The sequence below is a fragment of the Neovison vison genome, chromosome 7 (assembly GCF_020171115.1).
Source record: "Neovison vison isolate M4711 chromosome 7, ASM_NN_V1, whole genome shotgun sequence".
Taxonomy (NCBI): Eukaryota; Metazoa; Chordata; class Mammalia; order Carnivora; family Mustelidae; genus Neogale; species Neogale vison.
In genome coordinates this window covers 110,006,756-110,030,219 of record NC_058097.1, presented here as the reverse complement: position 1 = coordinate 110,030,219, position 23,464 = coordinate 110,006,756, and the positions used below count along the sequence as shown (strand labels likewise).

The 23,464-nt window shown below is 40.5% G+C and overlaps 1 protein-coding gene across 5 annotated transcripts in view; it reads right to left on the bottom strand.

Moving 5' to 3' along the window:
- ARHGEF12 (Rho guanine nucleotide exchange factor 12) overlaps window positions 1-23,464 on the bottom strand; it is a 143,092-nt gene that overhangs the window by 13,878 nt on the left and 105,750 nt on the right. For 4 of the 5 annotated variants that reach the window (XM_044258060.1, XM_044258056.1, XM_044258059.1 and 1 more), the window contains 15 exons: window positions 19,718-19,760; window positions 19,303-19,408; window positions 18,731-18,868; window positions 18,203-18,235; window positions 17,758-17,872; window positions 16,762-16,867; window positions 15,156-15,371; window positions 10,140-10,272; window positions 9,595-9,630; window positions 9,103-9,257; window positions 7,421-7,567; window positions 6,261-6,346; window positions 3,793-3,918; window positions 2,071-2,185; window positions 428-528 (listed from right to left, as the gene is read on the bottom strand). In XM_044258060.1, coding sequence (XP_044113995.1) covers window positions 428-528; window positions 2,071-2,185; window positions 3,793-3,918; window positions 6,261-6,346; window positions 7,421-7,567; window positions 9,103-9,257; window positions 9,595-9,630; window positions 10,140-10,272; window positions 15,156-15,371; window positions 16,762-16,867; window positions 17,758-17,872; window positions 18,203-18,235; window positions 18,731-18,868; window positions 19,303-19,408; window positions 19,718-19,760 — 1,656 coding nt within the window. The remainder of the gene's footprint in view (window positions 1-427; window positions 529-2,070; window positions 2,186-3,792; window positions 3,919-6,260; window positions 6,347-7,420; window positions 7,568-9,102; window positions 9,258-9,594; window positions 9,631-10,139; window positions 10,273-15,155; window positions 15,372-16,761; window positions 16,868-17,757; window positions 17,873-18,202; window positions 18,236-18,730; window positions 18,869-19,302; window positions 19,409-19,717; window positions 19,761-23,464) is intronic. The other variant, XM_044258057.1, reaches the window with a different exon arrangement.

Here is a 23,464-nt window from a genome sequence, read left to right as displayed (position 1 = left end):
ACTTTCTATCCTGCTAGAAAATAAGCTCAGTGTGGGCACTTACTTTATTTATTTACTTAAACACCCTATGTCCTGCACTCAGGACCCACTCAGCATATAGATGCTCTAGAAATATTTGTTGAATAGGTAGATGAATGAGAGAGCAAACAAGCAGCTGCAGATGCTCAAAAAAGCCAAATACAAGTCTGATGCTCTACACAAATTGGTCCGGACCCACCTACTACATGAACAGCTACCAAATGCCCCACCTGTCAATCATGTAACGGTAATTCAATGATTATTTCACAGATTCCAGTGACTTACTTAACACTAAACTTAATACTAACTTAGTACTAACTTATTGCTAACTTAATACTCTCACTATGTTAATACTAACTTAATACTCTCAGTATGTTACCCTGTATCTTCTTGCTTTCCCCCTTCTTACCTGTTTGTTTTCTGCCTCCTTGACAGCCTGATTTACATAATTTAAGATCTGACGACAGTGATCTGCAGCTTTCTTCACCTTCTCCCTTTCCATTGGCAATTCTAAGCATGGCAGCAGGGTGGGGCAGGGGTGGGGGCGGATCCAGATGTAAAACAAAGGAAATCAGAAAGGAACATAAATATATATGTAAGTGAGATATCATTTTATGTCAACAGTTAGAAGAATATACTATGACCTTGAATATTTTTATACCGGGTTAAAATCTATGGCAGAATCCCAATTCAGATAATCTTTGGACAGATGAGACATCTTATGACAGTACATTAACACACAAAAACTCATCTTTAAAAAGAAGCCATTGTATAGAATCCCAAGTTCAAGAAGCTAGGCTTTAAGTCAAGTACCAGACCCCCAGGGAGTGGGTCTTATTCACATTATAACTTACATGAATGGGGCCCCTTCTCCACCTAGAATCTCTCCTGATGCAGAGCTTATGTGATTATGTCTAGTGGACCTGTTACGCAGTAATTTTTTAATGATAACACAATTCAAAAGAACTCCAGAATAAGTTTCTTTGAACTTGAGATTACATGACTTTATTTATTTATTTGAGAGAGAGAGAGAGAGAGCACGCCAGCATGAGGGGCAGAAGGAGAGGGAGAAGCAGACTCCCCTCTGAGCAAGGAGCCCAGTGCAGGGCTTGATCCCAGGACCCTGGGATCATGACCTGAGGTGAAGGCAGACACTTAACCAAGTGAACTACCCACATGCCCCTTGAGATTACATTTAAGGAAAGAAAATAGATTATAGCATTTGTATCATTAAAAGATGAAATTCACCAGAATGTGTTGAGATTACACTGAGGCCTACAATGTAAAGAATGCCAAAACTAGAATATTTAAAACTACAATCCTCTGAACAGCAGCCTACCTCTATTCAACAGGTATATTAAAGTATAAAAATTAATGTGTATGAGTATTTTCAAATTCTCAGGTGTAAGAAATAGGAGTTTGATTGCATAAAATTATGAATGAGAACTGAGTATGAGACCCTGAAGCGCAGCTGAGAAGCTCGGATTCATTTCCCAGTTCAAAACAGGAGAGCGGGGGTGACACATGCTGGTCGGGCTTAATGAAGCGCGTATACAGACACAGAGCAGCTCTGCAGCCAGGATAAGACTTCTTCAAAGCAAACATGACATTCCTATATGCTATAGGAAGAACCATACACAAAGTGCACTTAGTCTGGAAAGTGCCAGAGAGCCAACACGGCGCCCCTGAGAAGCTAAATTGCTCTCCACCACAACTACTTAATTCTCCTCATTATAGGGGAAAAGCAGTCAGGGACAATTTATCAACCAATGAGCATGACTATGTTCCAACCAAACTTTTTTACAAAAATAGGTGATAAGCCAGATTTGGCCCACAATTCGTAGTTTGTCAAACGCTGTATTTAATGTGCTTCTAATGGAGCACATTAAATCAAACAGCCTCATGAAGACTAGATTGGATCTTGTTAGAAAATGCTGCCAGACTCTGCAAATTGAACCTTTTAGCACCGGGATGCAGCGAGAGATTATTTAGCAGGACATGGGGTTTTCTGTTTTGTTCCTAAGCTTTTTAATTTCAGTGAGAATGCAATACCTGTGTATTTGGCAATATTATCCAACAGAAGAGGGTACTTGGTAAGCCTCTGCATTTGGGTAGGAATGATATCCTTCAGCTGCAGACGACGACACAGAGGATTACTCTCAGCATCCTAAAATTAAAATAAAATAAGTGAATTTGTGATCCTTATTAGGACTATAGTTACCCATCACATGCCATCTATTCCTCACGGTCTACAACCGTTCTGACTTAAAACAAGACTTAAATCAAGACTTAAAACAGTAAGGTATACCATGGCCCCCCTATATTTCTGCTTTCTCCTTTACTCACATAATGGGAGTGGGGAGCCTTTATCACTAAGCCAGTGGCTTCTTTCTTATCTGTCTAAGCAAAAATTGAGAACATCCATAACCAACGCTAAGAACTGCTTGCTTGAGATAACACAGTTTTATCTTCACATATTCATTTTCCTCTGATTGGCATTCCTACCAAAAGTTAGTCGGCTGATTTGTTACTTGCCATTCCAAGGAGGTACAACGGATCATTAGGCTGGATGTACCCCAGCTCATCTCTAACAGGGGGTCTGCAAACTTTAGTAAAGTACCAGGCAATAAATATTTGAGACTTTGCATGCCATACAGTCTTTGTCACAACTACTCAGCTCTGCTGTTTTAGCACAAAGACAGCCACAGACAGTAGGTAAATGCATGAACGTGGCCGTGTGCAGTGAAGAGTTCTGAGATGGCCTTCTCGAGTCCCACTCTCCAGTGGCCACGCCCTGTATAATCACCTCCCCCGGAATGTGGACAGAACCTGTGAACATGATAGGTTATCACTCATCTGATTAGGATACTATCAGTTAACTTTGTGTTGATCAGAAAGGAAAGTGTTTCCTAGGTGAGTCTAACTTAATGAGAGGAGCCCTCACAAGAAAGCTGCCAGAGAGACACAATCCTTCTGCCTGGTGAGAAAGGAAATGACTCTCTTGTAAACTGCCTGCAGGGCCGCGTGAGAGAGATACGGGCGTTCTCTAAGAGCCCAGAGCAGTTTCCAGCCAACGACAAGATAGCCATCTTGTTTATACACTTACAAGGACATGAAATCTGTGAACTACCGGGGAGCTTAGAAGAGGACCCCAAGTCTCAGAGGGGAACTGCAACTCCAGCTGACCCCTTCCTTTCAGCCCGGTGTAGGCATGAAGGGAGGACCCAGTCAAACAGTATCTATACCTCTAAACCACAAGAACTGTGACATAATACGTTTGCATTAAGTTGCTACATTTGTGGTAACTTGTTCTACCACAGTAAAAATTTACTACAGTGTTCCAATAAAACCCCACAAAAAGAGGCAAGAGGCTGGATAGGAACTGTGGGCCACAGTTTACTGACCCTTGATAGATACCAATATGTACACCTCAATCAGCATGACCGCTGGCACACTCTTCTCCAGGCTAGTTATGAGCCCATTCTCATGTTCTGACTACATTATTGTAACAGCTTACATGGGACATTTCCTGACAGCATCTCCACGGCAAGGCGGACTTCTCTGTCAAGTATTTTAACCCTGACATATACTCTTTATTATTTACCATTGCAAAATAACCCTTATACTCTCCAGGAATTTTAAGAGCTAACGTATGGTTTTAAAGAGGGTTAACATAATCCTTGTAAGAATCTTAGTCTTAGAATTCCCCCAGTTTATTTTCTATCTGATTAAAAAAAAAATTCTTTTTTTTCTTTCATGACTCACTCAACTCACTTGCACAAAGGTCTGGAATCGAGAATCCTTTTTCTGACGAGACTTGATCATTTCCAGGGCGAAAGGTTGGTTACTGCAAAAGGTAGCAGCAGCGTGCTTCAACTTGTCCTCCCCTGGTCCACTGAACTGTGCCAAGAATGCAAAGAACACAACAAAGAATGGCAGACTGAGCTTATCTAAGGCCAGGCAAAGTGAGAGACAACCACGATCCTTTCAATATTCCACTAAGTGCTTTCAAGTGACAAGAAACGGAGACCCACATATCTCTGTGAACTATCAATGTTTCTCCATTAAGAAGGTCAGATGCTGACACAACCAGACCTTTTCTGATCACATTCTAATGTTTTCCTGCTCACAGCCTCCCACAACTAATTACCTCTCCAGTCTAGACCTCTTCTAAATTAAACAAAAGAAAAGCTAACACTGGGCGAACAGGAGACACAAAAGGCTTAAGGACTGAGATTAGTATTTGATTTTCTTAGAATCTGACAGCTTCACAAAAGTTACTAACAGCCCCAGGAAGAAAATCAGTGGGATTCTAATTGATGCTTTACTGTATCATACTACAGATTTTCTGTTTTAGGGTCACCTGGGTGGCTCAGTCGGTTGAGTATCCAACTCTTGGTTTTGGGTCAACTCATGATCTCAGGGTCCTGGGATCAAGATCCAAGTCAGGCTCCATGCTCAGTGCAGAGTCTGCTCAAGATTCTCTCTCTCCCCCTCATCCCACTCATGCTCTCCCTCTTTCGAGAAAGGATGGATAGATAAATCTTTAAAAAAAAAAAATTCTATTTCAAGTTGAGTAGTGTGCTACCCACCCAACAGAACTCAGTTACAACTTTCACTGCTATGCTGAGCTCAAGAAACAAAATGAGCCATACTATCACCAAGTAGCCATAAAGTAAGCTAGGTTTTTTTAAGGAAGTTAAATCTCCTTAATAACAATAATGCCAGACGGGCCTCAAGAAGATGCCTTGGAAAGCCGAAAAAATGCAAGATGAGGGCAGACTGTGATCCCCAGATCCTTCCTATGCGGCTGAGAGAAGATCTCCTATGTGATTAGCAGATTCTCAGCCATAATCTTAACATCAACGAAAGAAGTATTATGAACATTGTTTTCGTCAATTTTCTAGTATTCTATCTTATAAAAAGCTATCATTGTACAGTTACCAAAATCTGTGGCATTTCCTCAAGCAATCTGCATAATGAAGTCAATTTCCGTGGGCATATCTGAACAGTTCCTGTGCAACCTGTGTTAACTTTCTGAGAACTATGTCATATGCTTCACCATTACTCACAGCCTTAACTACAGTACTTTTGATAAAATTTTGGATCAGGGCGCCTGGGTAGCTCAGTGGGTTAAGCTGCTGCCTTCGGCTCAGGTCATGATCTCAGGGTCCTGGGATCGAGTCCCACATCGGGCTCTCTGCTCAGCAGGGAGCATGCTTCCTCCTCTCTCTCTGCCTGCCTCTCTGCCTACTTGTGATCTGTCTCTGTCAAATAAATAAATAAAATCTTTAAAAAAAAAAAAAATTTTGGATCAAACCGGAGCACCTGGGTGCCTCGTGTTAAGCTTCTGCCTTTAGGTCAGGTCATGATCTCAGGGTCCTGGGATCGAGCCCCACTTCGGGCTCTCTCCTTGGCAGGAAGCCTGCTTCCCCCGCCCCCTCTGCCTGCCTCTCTGCCGACTTGTGATCTCTCTCTGTGTCAAATAAATAAATAAATAAAATCTTTAAACAAAATCTTTGTTTTGGATCAGAACCACTTTCCCCTGGGAAAATTTTTTATACGTCCTAGTGTGGGTCTCTCTATTGTATTTTCCCATAAGAACCTGCACTCTCCCTTTCTTTAACTCTTATCACACTTGAAGGGACCAATGACTGTTTTCCTGCTGGTTCTAAGTGCCACCCAGGCACGTGGCTCTTGCCATATCCGCTGTGATTGCCACCATCTCCCAAGCACCTCGAACCGTGTACACACCGCGGGGTACATTCTCAAACAGTCAGAGAGAAGAACAGAATGGGACAAACAGCTATGACAACCTTGGAGCTCTTTCCTTACACTGTAAAAAAGATTAAGTACTTCTCACTTTCCTACTTTTGTGATGGTAGCTCTGGATCTACAACTGTTTAATGTTTTACAGCAGAATTCTGAAATTTGGACAAGAGAAGACAGTGAAAATTCTATGTTAGTTATTTTTATCAAGATTCATTTCACCCTCTATTCATTAAAACACAGAGATTAATATCCTGAATTTGATGAAAAAGAGAACTTAGTTTGAACGAGCACTTATTAAAAAATATTAACGAAGAAAAGATACTAACTCCAAGAATACATACTTAGACCCCTTTCTCTTTACAGTAGCTTTGCAAAATGGATGAGTTTGCATATTTGGAAAGATTACTCAACCTTGAATCGATCTTCTAGTGTCTATAGAAACATTAAAATGAAATAGCCAATTTTCTTACCCAGATCAGCAAGTCTTCGCCAATCTGATCAATAACTGAGGTCTCATTCCTCTTTCGAACAGCCTTCATTTGCTCATTCAATCCAACTAAGTGAGGGACGGAGGGAGACAACGGAAAAATAATTAAGCATACACTCATTTTGGTCTGCATTACTGTCTGTACTGAGAAACCAAAATTTTACAAAAAAAGGATTTTCATAGTAGTTTAGCTGCCTCTAGTCTCTTTAAATACAAATCTGAACACAATTCTTATGCATACAGGTATCTGTGAGCTCTATCTGAAAAACAGATGCCAAAGCATAAAACAATGCGGAAACCAGCACATTACATACAGTATAGCTACGTCAAATACGCATTTAACTTCAAGACCCCATCATAACTATGCTCCTAAAGAAATCTGAATAGAACAGGTGATTCTGTCCACTGTTCCTCTCAAAATGTTTATGTGCACAGGCAGTGGATATAATCAACCTGAACTTGTCAACGCATGCTGGTGAAGCCTAAGATCACCCACAAAGACATAAAAGGCACCAATTTGGTAGGCAGGTGTTGGCAGGTGGTGACGGCATCCTTGACGAGAGAAAGCTTGAGAATTAAGGATCACAGAGAAGCAGTGACTTACAGAGAGAGGAACTGTGTCTACGAAGTCTGAGATGACTATAACCACGGAAAGCCAGCAAGGTAGAATTTTTTATGTATTTACTCAAGCATTTCAAGTAACAACAAAAGAATTCCTGAAAATTACCCCATTGTAAAATTATACACTGTCTATTACATATACTATACACACACATACACACACACACAAATTATGAGATTATATATATATATTTAAAAACATATACACTGTAATTGATAAGAAATTTCCACGGGTAATTTTAACTATTCATACTTTTCATCTTAGACATTAACTTTAGACCCTAAGTCCTGTGGTAACAATTTATATACAAAAGGCTGACAGTGCCAGTGGGTGTCTAGGGAGGGAGGTATTCAACCATCTGATCACTTCTTTATGTTATGTGTTCACATATAATTATATAATTTCAGGAATGCTAACATGAATACCCTTAGAAGATTTTATTGTTATGGTGCTTTTATATACTCAGAATCTTTCATCTATTAAAAATATTAGGGACAAAGATGAGAGTTGATTTTTCTTACTATGAAGTTGAAGAATATCTTCCAAGTTGGAAAAAATTTTCCGTAGTTCTGAAGGGGACAGAATTCCTTCTCTAGATACTCGTTGATAGAATACTTGATCAAGAACCTTCAGTGTTCGAACATGAGCTCTTTCAGTGTAGAACAGTTCTAAGCAAAAAAAAAAAAAAAAAAAAAGGAAATATGAACTATTACCTCATTTAGAGTAATTCCATGAGACCAAACACAGGCTTTAGCTGGAATTAAGCAGCAAATGAGCTCTATAATAATTATTTATAGTTTTGAAAGGATGTAGTATCTCTCATGTCACTTTCTTGATTCCACGAGACCCTCCTGCATACTGGCTCTAAGAGTTGAATGTTGGCAAATGAAAAATATCATTCAAAACTATTCTGGGGGTACCTGGGTGGCTCCAGTCATGATCCCTGGGATGGAGTCCCACGTTGGGCTCCCTGCTTAGGGGAGAGTCTGCTTCCCCCTCACCCTCAGCCCCTCCCCCAACTCCTGCTCTCAAGCTCTCTCTCTCAAATGAATAAATCTTTAAAACAAGAAACCCCGGGGTGCCTGGATGGCTCAGTGGGTTAAAGCCTCTGCCTTCAGCTCAGGTCATAGGGCTCTCTGCTCAGCAGGGAGCATGCTTCCTCTTCTTTCTCTGCCTGCCTCTCTGCCTACTTGTGATCTCTGTCTGTCAAATAAATAAATAAAAAATCTTTAAAAAAAAAAACAACAAAACTATTCTGTATATTAAAGTTGACAACGCACTGCAAAAACCTGTCTTTTCACAATACTACCCACCAATCACAGCTACAACATCAGAAAGCTGTAAGCCCAAACAGCATATACCCTTTTCAATTGAGCCCTCTTCAGAAAGAACAGTACTTTTGGTTATCTAATTTGCCTATAAACCCTCATTTCTGAGGCCAAACTTGTTATTTCACTAACCTCAAAGTTACTAGACACAGGAAAGGTATTTTTTTAAATATTTTTTTTATTTATTGTTTTTATAGAGAGAGACACAGCGAGAGAGGGAACATAGGCAGGGGGAGTGGGAAAGGGAGAACAGGCTTCCCACGGAGCAAGAAGCCCAAGGTGGGGCTTGATCCCAGGACCCTGGGATCATGACCTGAGCCAAAGGCAGATGCCTACCGAACTGAGCTACCCAGGCGCCCCAGGAAGAGTATTTATTTAAATAGCATCCTGAAGACAGCGTCCATGTCACCCACATCTCTGTCACATACACGCTAGGGAAAAATAACACTGCAGGAGGATAAAGGGACACCTGGATCCCAATTTTCTCCCTATCACTTATCAGCCAGCTGTATGCTCTTGATTAATTCAATCAATCACCCTGAGCCTGAGCTTCCTCATTTATAATCTGTGCATGAAAATAACTTAGCATGAAAGTAAAGCGACAGACCAAGGTTGTCTTAATGACTGGTCAAGATCCATAACGGTATGAATCTTAAATATCCTGAGAGCTAAACACCTTCTCCTCTTAAATCATCATTAAGAATCACAGAATCATTTGCATTTTTTGAGTTGGAAAGCTCAAGGATCATCTATCTAGTTTAATTTCTCTTTGTATAGAACAAGAGGCTTGCAGAAATTTTGAAGCAAACTGCAAAGCTCAGGGGCTTGTTTTAGTCTAATAAAATTCACTGTATGTGAACAATAATTAAACTCACCATTAATTACTTCCTGTCTTTTGATCTCAGAAGGCTTTAGTCCCAGTAACACTTCTCGACTAACAAGCTGTTGCCAATTCGGTGGATCTGTCTCTAAGTCATTTTCAAACTGTTCATCCTCACTTTGACTTTCTCCAAAAGCTATGCTGTCAAACCTGATGAAAAAAATAAAAACAATGAATTCTATTTGAGGACATCAGATGGACAATGGGAAATAGCACAGGTTTTTATATTAAAGTACATAAGTCATATTTCTGAAGTAGTACTTAGCATAGGGCCAAAACATCTCCATCTCCTGCAAAATGACTTACATGTGTCATATATACCTCTATAAATATCCTTGGAATGATTTGTGTTTATTAAGAATTTTCTTTTATACTATCTAACAGATTTGTGTACATGTTCTCTTTTCCTTTAAAACTAGGACGTTTCAGAACAAAGATATATTTTTTAAAATACACCTCTAATGAAAACTACTTTAGGATTACTCACTTTCGAAAGGGCTTTGGTGTCCCATGTTCAGTCACCCTAAAACAATGGAGAACAAAAGAATTAACACGAAAACAAAATGGTATTCAAGAAATTTATACCAAGGGTCCCGAACACAAAAGAAGACATACAGATGGCCAACAGACATAAGAAAAGATATCCAGCATCACTTCTCATCAGGGAAATGCAAATCAAAAGCACAATGAGATATCACCTTGTCAGAATGGCTAGTATCAAAAAGACAAGAAATAACAAATGTCAGTCAGAATGTGGAGAAAAAGGAGCCTGTGTGCACTGCTGGAGGGAATGTAAACTGGTGCAGCCACTGTGGGAAACAGTACAGAGGCTTTTCAAAAAATTAAAAATAGAAATACTATACGATCTAGTAAGTCCACTACTGGATATTTACCCAGAGAAAACTGAAACACTAATTTCAAAAGATATATGCACCCCCAAATTTATTACAGCATGGTTTACAATAGCCAAGATATGGAAAAAACTTAAGCAGTTCTTAACCTCCCCTGCCCCCAAAGATACCACTGAATTACCTTTCTACTTCCCATTCCTCCTCCTGCACTTGGTCTAGGGGAGGAGGTGGAAAATCAAAGATGGTATTGGGAGTCCGAGGGGTGCTATCCACACAGTCTCCAGACGCTGGTGTTTCTCCAACTTGTTTTGATCCTGAGAAGATAAAATTTGGACACTCTGATGTTGTTAATGAAGATAATGATTCCCCCAAAAAAATTCGCCAAAGAGAACTTCAGCCTATCCACAGCCACATTCTTATTTAAACAACTGCATGTTAGCCACAACCAAAATTCCATTATACAACATTTTAAAATGCCCTAAAAAAACCACCATGAATATAATTTTTTAGCAACTTTAAAAAAATCAACACACTGGAGTGCCTGGGTGGCTCAGTCAGTTAAGCCTCAGACTTGGTTTCGGTTCAGGACATGATCTCAGGATCGTAAGGCTGAGCCCCGCATGGAGTGCTACACTGGGCATGGAGTTAGCTTGAGAATCCCTCCCTCTCCCCCCACTCTTCCCCCTATGTGCATGCACATGCACTCACTCTCTCTCAAATAAATAAATAAATAAATAAATAAAATCTTTAAACATCAACATAAGAATGGAAACAACTCAGAAGACCATATGATGAGGAAAAACATTTCTATTCCCTGTGCCAACTTTCTTTATCTAAATTTTGCTTATTATGGTGGTCTAATTCGAAATAATAACCCATAATTCTTTTTCTTAATTTACTATCTTTAGGTCATATCTATTTCTTCCTCCTCTGAGGATTCTGCCCACTTATACTTCCCACCTTCACTTTCCCATTTCTTCCCAGTGTTTAATGATATTATTATTCCCAGTTGGGTTAATGCTTATTACCTAAGTTTAAATGACAGATTTATATCTATACTTGCTCCATAAAGGAGTTAGTACCTTAACTCTCTTCTACATCAAATTAGGTATTTAATAACCTTATCCTTCTGTTTAATTGTATTTCTTTCCATCTACCTTTCAGTTCTTTCCACCACTTTTTACTTGTGTCATTATGAGGACTTTTTACATTTCTATGATCTGTGGCCACAACTAAATATTCTGTGCCTTGCCTATGTGGTTGATTCTGAAAGTCTAAAAACCCAGAGTGCTTGCATGACTATTGCCAGTCTACATATGGTCATACACAAAATACAACACAGAACTTATTACACATACATATTATTCCTGCCAGGTCAGGAGGTATGTTAGTTAGGATTATGTTTCCTTTTCTGCTGGTCCAATGATGCAACTCTTGGGTCACTTGAAATAGGACAGTTCATTCTATCAAGGTCAAATATGCCATCAGTTATTTCAAGATTATGCCACTTTTTATTCTGTTTTACATTTCTTCCTTTCTTCACATCCCCCGTCCTCCCTTCCCTCCTTCCTTCCTTGTACGGTGGCCAAAGCTGAGTAATCTCCAAAAGTATATTTTGTTTCACATTTAAATCATGACTTAGCTTTCTTGAGCAACTTTGTTTTTCCTTAGCATTTTCAAATGATTTTATTGCTGTCAAAGCACTATCGTTTTATCAAGTCTCAGATTTCTGCATTTGGTACATCATACTACAAAACTGCTTTAAAATCCCTTTTTCTTATTCCCTAGTCCTTGTGTTCCTACTTGGAGTAGTTGCTCCCTTGGACCTAACTATTGTCCAAGACCTGCCTGCCCTTCACTTCCCTGGGATGTTTCCACTATTTCCTGAACCCCATAACATCTTCTTCCTTCATTTCTCTCTCATTTTGCTGGAGTGTGTATCTTCAAATCATGTTCAAGGAAAGGGTGCATTTCAGTTAACATTTGAATCCTGGCATATCTGAAAATGTCTTTGTATCTTCCTTCATTTCTGATGGGTAATTTGGATGGACACAGAATTCTAAGTTCAATAATTTTCTCCCAGTAAGTTGCAGGGCCTGGCTTCCTTATATTCTAGCCCCTGGTGTGAGAATGAGAAATAAGATGCGGCATAATTCCCATTTTTCTTCCCTTTAAAGCTTTCAGGGCTCTCTATCTCTGGTGCATCGAAATTTCCAGAGATAGTCTAGGTATGGCCCTTGTTCTTATTACTGTTGTTATTATTCATCATAGGTGGTTCCCAGTCAACCTTTTCTGTTTGAATACAAGTCTTCCCTTTAAGATGGTTTCTTCTATCATTTCTCCAACTGCCTCTCCTCCATGTCCTCTGCTGACCTTTCATCAGAGAGACAGATATTGGACCTTTCAAGTGGCTCACTACATAACTCTTTTCTCTCCGATTTCTATCTCTCAACATTTCTGATATATGTTCTCAAATATCTCCTTGACTTTATTTTTAGGGGATTTTTTTTTTTAAACTCTTGGCAGCTGTGGTGGTTTGAAAATATGTGCACAAATTCTTTGCTACTCCTCCCTCCCTTCAGGGGCAGAGCCCAATTCCTCCCTGCGTGAGCGTGAGCTAGATTTAGGGGCTGCTTCTAACTTGCTGAAGTGAAAATGTGCGCCCACAGAGACGAAGTCATTGAAGGTATGGGGGCTCCTTTCTTGCTCTCTCTTTTGGATGACTTTGGGGTAAGTCGGCTACCATGGCATCATGGAACATTCAAGCAGTTCTACAGAGAAGCCCATATGGTGAGGAGTCAAGGCCTCCAGGAAGGAGCCAAGCCTCTCTACCATCAGCCACCTGCGTGAGTAGAGAAGCACACCTCTGGCCCCAGCTGAGTTTCTGGATGACTGACTGACATCTTGACTGCAATCACAGGACAGACAGAATTGCCCAGCCAAGATGCTCTCGTGTTCCTCAGCCACCAGAAATGTGAACTATTAAGTGTTTTTTGGGTTAAGTTACAAAGTTTTGAGGTAGTTTATCAGAAAGCAGTTAATAACAAATACAGTAGTTATTGTATTGTATTGTATTGTATTGTAGAAACAGTTATATTAAGACATTTATTTTTGGTCTCTGAATACTTTTTTCATAGCATTATTATTCTTGTTTCACAGATATAATAATTTTTAAAATTTCCCCAAGTATACTGTCTAATTTAGAGGTTACTTTTTTTAAGTTCTTGTCTTTTACCCAAATTATTGCTTTCTGCTAGAGGCAGTTTTCCTGTTTATTTTGTATTCTCTTTTTTATGTCATTAATAAGCTTGGCATTATGTATTATCTTAGGTATTGATTCTAACAAGCAAATTTTGCCTTGAGTGAGTCATACCATTCCTATCTGAGAATGCAAGACTGGGAAGCTGCTGGGGCTTTCCTTTGCAGCTGTATGAAGTTGGTCCATTTCAGCTGGGAGCTTTCTGAGCAGGGTAAGACCCTGGCATGTTTAGTGTCAGGCTTTAGGCCCCTTATGTTAGAACGCCAGGGCACTGTATCATGGAGGACTTACCTTTCCTACACAACTCATTCAACTCCCTAGAAGAGAGCACACGCATTTTCTTTGGTACATAAATGACGGACGGCTCATATTCTACCATACACGGATCAGGAACTGCTGACATCATTGTTTTGATTACAGACCTTCAATTAATTCATTATTTCCAGCTTTACTTCTTACTCATGCACTCTATAAGACATGCCAACTCAGAGCCCAAAGTCTCTCTGGTGTTCTAATGGGCAGACTGGCTCCCACCTGGGACTCCCTGAATAGAATTATGGACTCTGGCTTCCTCTATGTTGTTTTATCCTTCCAACTGCCCACTTCTAATCTCCCCCAAATTTGTTGAAATCTCTTGCTTGTTGGTAACACCTTCCCTTCTTCTACTTCCTTTCTCTTCGTGTTTTTTATTTAGTTGCTATTGGTTACCTATCTGCCTTGTTTTCATTTCAATGAGAGCTGGGAGCCATGAATTCAAGCATGTACTCAACCCAACATCTTCAGAATTCCATATAAGACAAAACCTCCAGATTTCCCTATAAATGTCACCCCTCCTTCTTTGTTTTAAATCCATGCCCCCCCCCTCACCGCCCATTCTGCTACAGCACTCTCAAACAGAGGCAGATGTTTCCAACATACAGTGTGTACTTCAGGGTGGAGATGAGACAGATACCCTTGCTCCTCTATACTCCTTTTAGACCATTATCTTGCTTTCTCATAAAAATGCCTTGGCGCACTGAGGCTCTCGCTTCGAGGTAATATCATATGCTCTCCCTCCTCATGACAATCATCCAGCAATACTGAACCTTTGGCTGCTGGCTCATGGTTTTCCTGTCCCTGCTAGTATCACATGAGGTGACCTCAAAACTCGGGGATGTTAAGGTATTTCAAACTCCTGGTTTCTTGATTCCCTACTTTCTTTATCTCTAATAACTTCACCTAGGCCTCTTCAGTGACCACTCCCACAGCTTTATCCTTGACCTTGTCACCAGAAATTGAAGTGCTTCCAAAATCACTAACATAGATAGGCCTTAACGTCTCCAAATAAAATCACTAATTCACCGAGTTCGCTTGCTTAAGAAACCCATTAAGACAAGTACAAAGAAATAAGGTAATAAGCTCTTTTCCCAATGACCTATAATTACTTCACATCTTTCTCTACTCTTACAAGTCCCCTTGCCCTCCTCACTAAGCCTTCTCTCTCTGCTAATAACCTTGACCTTCACATATACTCTGCCTTTCATCTCCACTCTCCTCAAAACTTTGTCCTACTAGTTATATATAGTCTGTCACCTACATCTTCAATCTCTTTCTCTCTCCCATTACTGAGTCTGGCACAATTTCAATTTTTATGTATGTAACTATCCCCCCATGAGACTAAGCAGCACAGAGATAGAACCTCTGTATAATTACTGTGTGCTAACATCTGATACAAAGTTAATGCCTGACAGAGAGCCCAGTCAGTATTTCTGAATTGATGAAAACTCAAAATTATCATTCAGCATGGATTTATCACTGGCTATAGAACATTAAAATGTGAAATTAAATTAAATCAAATTGGGATTCTTAATTAAAATAATGTGTCACTCTGTTTCTCACTTAGTGTGATTATTATAAAATCTCAATACCTAGTTAAGTCGCACTACAGCACTAGCTTACCTGTATCGTTCTCTTTCCCTCCTCCTTCCTGGGCAAGGGTGGCCCCTGTTGCCACAGAGGACATGGAATTGGCTGGCAGGTATCCGACATCTGTTCCTTCAGCTGCTAACCCACTCTGGCGCAACTTAGCAGGGTCAGGAGGCTCAGGACTCACAGAAGAGGGTGTGGATAAGTGCTTTGGGTGCCGCTGTTTCTGCAGCTCCATGGCTCTGCCAACTGAAGAGAAAGCAAGAGTTAACAACTTGTGTTTCAAAAAAGCTTAAAAAAAAAAAAAAGATGATGTAAAGGATCTAAAAAAAGGTCTGGAACATGGCAGGCCCCGGAAAATATGGATTATTGCAGAGTGAGGGATAGATAGGAAGAAACGGCAGAAGAAAGGAAGGAGAGAGAAAGAGAGAGAGAGCAAATGCAAGGAAGAAAGAGAAGAAAGGGAAGAGGAAGGCAGAAAGAGGGAAAGAAAGAGAGGAAGGCAGGGGAAGGTAAAGGAGGGCTGAAGAGAAGGAAGAAGGTGGAAGTTGAGGGGGAAAGACAGGAGGGAGAAAAGGAGATGAGAGCAATGGTGGGGGCAGGAATGCTGAGACAGAGGCACACTGAACTGCATTCACTTGTGAGAGTGAGGATGAAGCCTGTTAGCTCTGTGAGCTCATGGCAAGGCCTCCACCCCCTCCCCAACAGCAGCACAACGTGCCTCAGAGACTACGGAGATTGGCTGCAGCCGGCTCACTAACCCTGTTCACCTGTTCACATCAGGAACCACAAGAGGCGAAAACACACGCATGTCATCATCGCCCACATCACCGCACACTCTCACGCAGCTCTGGAAATCCCTAATCCTAAAATTCTTCCTTCCCTCATTCCTAAATCCTTCTTCTACATCTCTTGAAACTCATGGTCAGCATATTCGAGGTATTCCATTCTCCTCAACCTCCTAAGAATTGCCTTCCTCTTCTCAGTGTTTCTCAACAAGGGGTACTACTGGTATCTGATGAAGAATCCCTCATGGTGCGTAACGACCACTGTCACTGTACCACAATACCACCCCCACTCCGACCTAGCCAATATTTTCAGACGTGGTGCTGCCCAGTTGAAGACCACTACGTGATCTGATTTCCCTCCCTGAGGTACCACCCTCCCTATTTCTCCCCAGATCAGTGGGCTGATCTCTCTCCATTAGGCCTGAGTGGAGGGAGGTTAGGAAATAAAGCACAGCGGAGAGGTGGAGAAACTGCAGAAGTGTGGAGAGGGAGTAACATGTTTACAGGAAGACGAAACCAAGAATGGTGCAGAAGTATGTGCATGCTTTGTTTTTTGTTTTTTGTTTTTGTTTTTTTTTTTTAATTTAACAAACAGCAGCTGAATACAAACAAAATCAGAATAGGTAAGTAAATTATGTTATGGACGACTGCTAGGATGCTGCCACGAAAGATGGTTAAGATACCCACATCTCCCATATGAGGAGACAACCTCGAATGCACACAAGGGACATCGGGAGCTCAGTGGGAACACTTCAAGAGCACCTTTCTCCAGCAATTCATCTAGCTAACTGAGCCTCTGAAGGGAAGACGGTGAGGGGTGGTGAGAACGCTGCTTTTCTGACTTAACATACTTGCACTGTTGTCATGACGGCTTGGTCTCCTTGGGGGCCCCAGGATGCTGGGGAATCCTCTGCGCTTCCCTTTTTCTTCGCCTTCTCGATCTTTCTTCATACTCTGCTAGAGTTGAGGGTTAAGAGATACATAACAGAGTAGATTCCTTTGTGGCTTTCAAACACACAAACACAATTCTATGGGCAGCTGGAAGCAGTGGTTAAACAGGAGTGAAGGACACTCATACACGGCGCACGGCAGAGGTCGGCATGGGGTACCAGACACACACCAAATTCGGGATGTCTTTTCAACCCCTTTAGAGCTGGGAATTTTGGAAAACCAAGAGGTGCTTTTATAACACATCTACCGGGAGCTTGATCCAACCAATTCATCCATACGTTGAGCAAGTACTTGATAAGCTCTTAATGTGTGAGGGCGCTGTGCTAAAAGCTGGGGATACGATGAAGGAGGCCCTCGGCCTCACAGAGCTCCACAGCCTCACAAAAAGTAAACAGACACATCCATAATGACAAACTGTGACAGGTGCCATCCAAAGAAAGATGAAGGCCGTGACAGGGTGGGGATGGTACTCCGTATAAAGTGCCATGTGCACCCCTCACACATCTCACCATTACTTTACATGCTGGGACTTTCTGCTAGATTTCTTAGTTTCCTTTCCTTTTTTTTTTTTTTTTAACAAGATTTTATTTATTTATTTGACGGGGAGTTGGGGGGGACACAAGCAGGGGGAGTGGGGGAGGGAGAAGCAGGCTTCCTGCGGAGCAGAGAGCCTGATGCGGGGCTTGATCCCAGTTCTTAGCGGAAGGCAGATGCCTAATGACTGAACCACCCAAGTGCCCCAGTTTCTTGAGTTTCTTGAGAACATAGGCCATATCGTACAGCTATCGCAGGCCTAGCGCTAGCCTGCTGAAACAGTAAGGACTAAGTAAGAAGGAAAACACTGTAGCCTGGGTCGAGAAGCATGGAGGCCTGAACACATAATTATGCAGTCTTACCTTGATTTTTGGAAGGAATCCAATCCGACCCCGCTTGTGCTCCAAATTTCGAGGTTCTTTCACTTTTACCCCCAAATGCTTCATGTACATAAGGATAACATACTGCATAGTTGAACTGGAGGAAAGGATGAAGTCAAATAAGAATTCCGAGAAGGGAGAGTGCACAAAATAAAGATATCAAATGGCTTCAAAATGGATTCTAATGCTGGAATCTTTAGAATTCATTCATCAAGTAAAAAACTAAGGAGGTTTCTATTCATTGCATATTGAAAAGGATTTTACTCTAGACACTAGAATATCAGTCAAATAAAACTGAGGCCACCAGAGGCAGACAGTCTGAATTTTGAAGTTATAAGACAGGTATTCTAATTTTAGACTTAAAAGAGAAAAGATAGGTTTCTTTTTTTCAAAAAATTCTAGGGGGGAAATAACCCAGCTATATTACCTCTTATCTTCTTCTACAGCCTGAGCAGTCATCCTAAAAATAAAAATATTTCAAAATTAAATACTGACATTTAATGAAAGAATTGCTATTAATTAACTCAGATACCTGAAACAACAACGAAACTGTACCAGGTGCTTTGGGCCACCCTCGATCTCTATCACTGGGCATAAAACAGCAAAAGTACTCAAACCCCTCAAGGGACCACAGGCTTTTCTCACTCAGATCATCAACTGTCAATATTCTCTGGCCTGAAACAGTTTCAAAACCTATGAACAGAAACCACTCAAAGTGCTTGACCTGTTTTTGATCTGTTGCAGATTACAGTTACTCATTTTACCAATACCCAGACGAAGGAACACAAGAACTTTCTAAACCATCAGCAAAAATTAAAAATTTTAACATTAAAACCCCAGTACACAGCTCCACACACACAATGCGACAGCCCTTCTGAGTTTGCTCACAGTGCGCTCTAAGCATCACGAGCATCTCAGGAGAGAGGACACGTCCACACATACTTCTGGGACTTACAACACTTCTTCGATTTTGGCAACGATCTGCTCCGCACATGCCCGTTCCTTCTCCAAAGTTACCCGGTCCTTCTCCCGCTCCGCGTCAAGTTTAGTCAGTTCGCTTTCAGCCAAGGTCAGCCCCATGCTACGCTTCTGCCTGGAGGGAACAGGACAAACTTCCTGAGGTGGCCTACAGAAGAATGATCTCCTTCTGGAGATGCTTCACCAGAGTTTCCAGAGCTATGAGTTTCTAGCAACAGGCAAAATGTCACAGTTTTCTATCCTGGGGCCCCAGTCACCTAGGACACCAGAGAAAAAGACTTCTAGGGCGATCACTCCACAGAACACACACATCCTGAGGGAGCACGCTTGGCCTAGAAGAGCGGTGAGCTGAAATCCTGAAAACCTTTGGAATGGGGACTACAGACTCAGCACCACACCAGCTCTTTGGCTCCAGGTGTTCATTTATGTTTTAATCACAGTGATGAAGACTACATGCTAGGCCAAGGACTTAACGTGTAACCTTTTCCCACCTAAAAAGAAGGTTAATTCAGAATGGCCATATTGGCTTATATCACCCACCAAGCTTACCGAAAATCTTCCAAGTGCCTCTGAACTTCTGGGTGGACTCTTTCCTGCATAGTTTGGATATAGTGGCGGTGTAGATCCTCGGGTATAAGCTCAGGTCTTCTTTTTTCTGCATAAAGAAAAGGCAAGGAGTTATGTGATTTAAAACATATACTCTGTGCATTACAGTTGGCAACATATCAATGCTATTTGGTGCAAACCTGGAGAAGGACAAAGAGAAGGTCTTTCCTACATTTTATGTATTTTACCTCATAATGCAGATTTCATATACTATCCTTTAAATGTATTACAAACTCTCCTTCCGTTGTGATTCAGATGCCCTACTGGTCACCACATGACCAATAAAACCTTGAGAGATGAGCTGAGCTACAATTCTACAGAGATGTAATTCTCCAGGATACTGACGCTCCACACTTACCAAGATCTACCGATATTTCATCAGGCACAGAAACTTTCAGGTGCTGAAACAAAAATGCAAACAAAAAGTTAAACACCACTAAGGACTTTCCAAGATGCATGTATAAGTACTTGGATAAAGTGAAGAGATGCGACCTGGATAGCTCTATCTGCTCACATGCAGATATAAGTTCACTTATCCCATCCGAATGTCACAGCTCTAAAAGGTCCCACTGTTTAAACTCGGAAAAAACTCCTTTCCCCAAGGATCATGCTATAAGGGAAATATCTGTAGTCACTGGTTAGAACACTCAGTTATACATCATTCAAATCAATAGTTAGGCTAAAACCTAAACTATGTGTATATTGTATGAAAAATGTAGTCACACATAATCATGACTTTTTTTGCTGTATTTGAGACTACTGCCCACATATTGCCAGTAATTTCCTATGTAAAGTTAAAGAACCCTCACAACATTCACGCCCCAATGAGGAGGTACTGGATGTCAATGTTGAGGCTTTGGAGTATTAAATTGCCAATAACCACCTGTAGTTTTTACTGTGTGCCAACTAAGGTAACTGAGTCATAATTAACTTCTACTTAGCTCAGATTTCCCCCATAATAACTGCAGTTTCTGGTCCCATTACCACATAGTTGTCTTTTCTCTCTCATCAATCTGGGAAATGTCTCGGGGAAAAAAATTATTTTGCATCTAGAGAAATAATCTTAACCTCTTTGTGCTTACTCTGTATTATATATCTACTTAAGTCATCTACTTCCAGAACTTAAACAATTCCTGTAAGATCTAAAACATCACATTTGAAAATAAGTCACTGCTGAAAATTATAAGATCTCTAACATTTTTCTGAAGAACAGTGAAATAGATGTCAAAGCTTTCTCTTTATCTGAAGTTGCCACACAGTAGCTCAAATTAACCATCCTAGAAGTACTGTTAGCACAAATGCAAAAAAGGATTTACATGATTGTTTCTGTATTTATATGAAATAAATATCACTAGTGGTATAAAAGAATAATTGGCAAATAAATATATCAGGGTTCTTACACTTTAATGGTCATAAATTTAATAAACAAAATAAAGATCTGACTTAGCTTGGAGCTCTTAAGAAATGTGAAATTAACTCCTGGGGATTTACCTAAAGTAAATGAAAACACTAATTCAAAAAGATATATGCAGCCCATGCTTATCGCAGCATTATTTACAATAGTCAAGATACAGAAGCAACCTAAGTGTCCATCGACAGATGAATGAATAAAGGTGTGGTAGATACACATAATGAAATATTACTCAGCCGTACAAAAACAACATCTAGCTATTCACAACAACATGAATGGACCAAGTGGGTATTATGCTAAGGAAACTGGTCCAGCCAGAGAAGACAAATACCAAACGATTGTACTTTATGTGAAATCTAAAAACTAAAACCAATGAGCAAACAAACACACAAAAAGAACAGAGCAGACTGTGGCTGCTTTGGGTAAATGGGGTGGAAGACAGGTGAAATGAGTGGTGGGGATTAAGAGGTACAAACGTGCAATTTTAAAATAAATAAGTGGGGCGCCTGGGTGGCTCAGTGGGTTAAGCCTCTGCCTTTGGCTCAGGTCATGATCTCAGGGTCCTGGGATCGAGCCCCCGCACCGGGCTCTCTGCTGGACAGGGAGCCTGCTTCCTCCTCTCTCTCTGCCTGCCTCTCTGCCTACTTGTGATCTCTCTCTCTCTGTCAAATAAATAAATATTAAAAAAATAAAATAAAATAAAAAAGTCATAAAGTACAATATCCATTTGTGATAAAAACCCTCCTTAAGGCAGGTCTAGAGGGAACATACCTCAACATAACAAAGGCCATATTTGAAAAATTCACAGCTAACAGCACTCAATGGGGGACAACTGAGAGCTTTCCCCCTAAGGTCAGGAACGGGACAGGGGAATGTCCACTCACACCACTTCTTCATCTTTTTTTTTTTTTTTAAGATTTTATTTATTTATTTGATAGAGAGATAGAGAGAGAGCACAAGTAGGCAGAGAGGCAGGCAGAGGGAAAGGGAGAAGCAGGCTCTCCACTGAGCAGGGAGCCCAAAGCGGGGCTCGATCCCAGGACTCTGAGATCGTGACCTGAGCCAAGGCAGCCACTTAGCCAACTGAGCCACCCAGGCACCCCCCACTCTCACCACTTCTAAACAACATAGTACTGCAGTCCTAGCCACAGAAAGCAGACAACAAAAAGAAATAAGGGCATCCAAACTGGTAAGGAAGAAGTAAAACTTTCACTATTTGCAGATGAGAAGATACACTATATACAGAAAACCCAAAGACTCCACCAAAAACCGCTGGAGCTGATAAACAAATTCAGTACAGTCGCAGGATACAAAATCAAGGTACTTGTATTGTGTACCTACTTAACGTGTTGCATTTACATATGCTAATAATAAAACAGCAGAAAGAGAAATTATGAAAAAAATCCCATTTACAACTGTACCACAAATAACAAGATACCTAGGAATAAACCTAACCAAAGAGGTGAAAGACTTGTACTCTGAAAACAAATAAAATACTGAAGATGACAAGAAGAAATGGAAAGATATTCCACGCTCAAAGATTAGAAGAACAAATACTGTTAAAATGTCTATATTACCCCAAGCAAAGTATACATTAAATGCTATCCCAATCAAAATACCAACAGCGTTTTTCACAGACCTAGAACAATTCTTAAATCTGTATGGAACCACAAAAGACCTGAACCGCCAAAGCAATCTTGAAAAAGAAAAGCAAAGCTGCAGGTATCACAATTCCAGACTTCAAGTTATATTTACAAAGCTCCTGTGATTAAAACAATATGGTACTGACACAAAAACAGACACACAGATCAACGGAGCAGAACAAAAAATACAAAAATAAATCCACAACTATATGGTCAACCAATCTTTGACAAAGTAGGAAAGAATATCCAAAGGGAAAAGGACTCTTCGATATATGGTGCTGGGAAAACTGGACAGCAGCATGCAAGAAAATGAAACTGGACCGCTTTCTTATACCATACACAAAAATAAATTCAAATCATTTAAAAGATCTAAATGAGACCTGAAGCCATAAAAATACTATAAGAGAACATAAACAGTAACCTCTTTAACATTGACTGTAGCAGTCTTTTTCTAGATGGCAAGGGAAACAAAAGCAAAAATAAACTACTGGGACTACATCAAAATAAAAGGCGCTGCACAGCAAAGGAAGTGACAAAACTTAAAGGCAACCTATGGAATGGGAGAAGATATTTGCAAATGACATATCTGATAAAAAGTTAGTATCCAAAATATTAAAGAACTTATAAACTCAACGCCCAAAACCCAAATAATCTAATTTGAAAATGGGCAGAAGACATGAACAGACATTTCTCCAAAGACACACAGATGGCCAAAAAACACATGAAAAGATGCTCATCATCACTTACCATCAAGGAAATGCAAATCAAAACCACAATGAGATATGACCTCACACCTGTCAGAATGGCTAAAATCAGCAACACAAGAAACAAAAGGTGTTGGCAAGGATGTAGAGAAAAAGGAACCTTCTTGCACTGTTGGTGGGAATGCAAACCGGGGCAGCCACTCTGGAGAACAGTATGGAGGTTCCTCAGAAAGTTAAAAATAGGGCTACCCTACAATCCAGTGGTCACACTACTGGGTATTTAACCAAGGAATACAAGAACACTAATTCAAAGTCATATATGCACCCCTATGTTTATAGCAGCATTA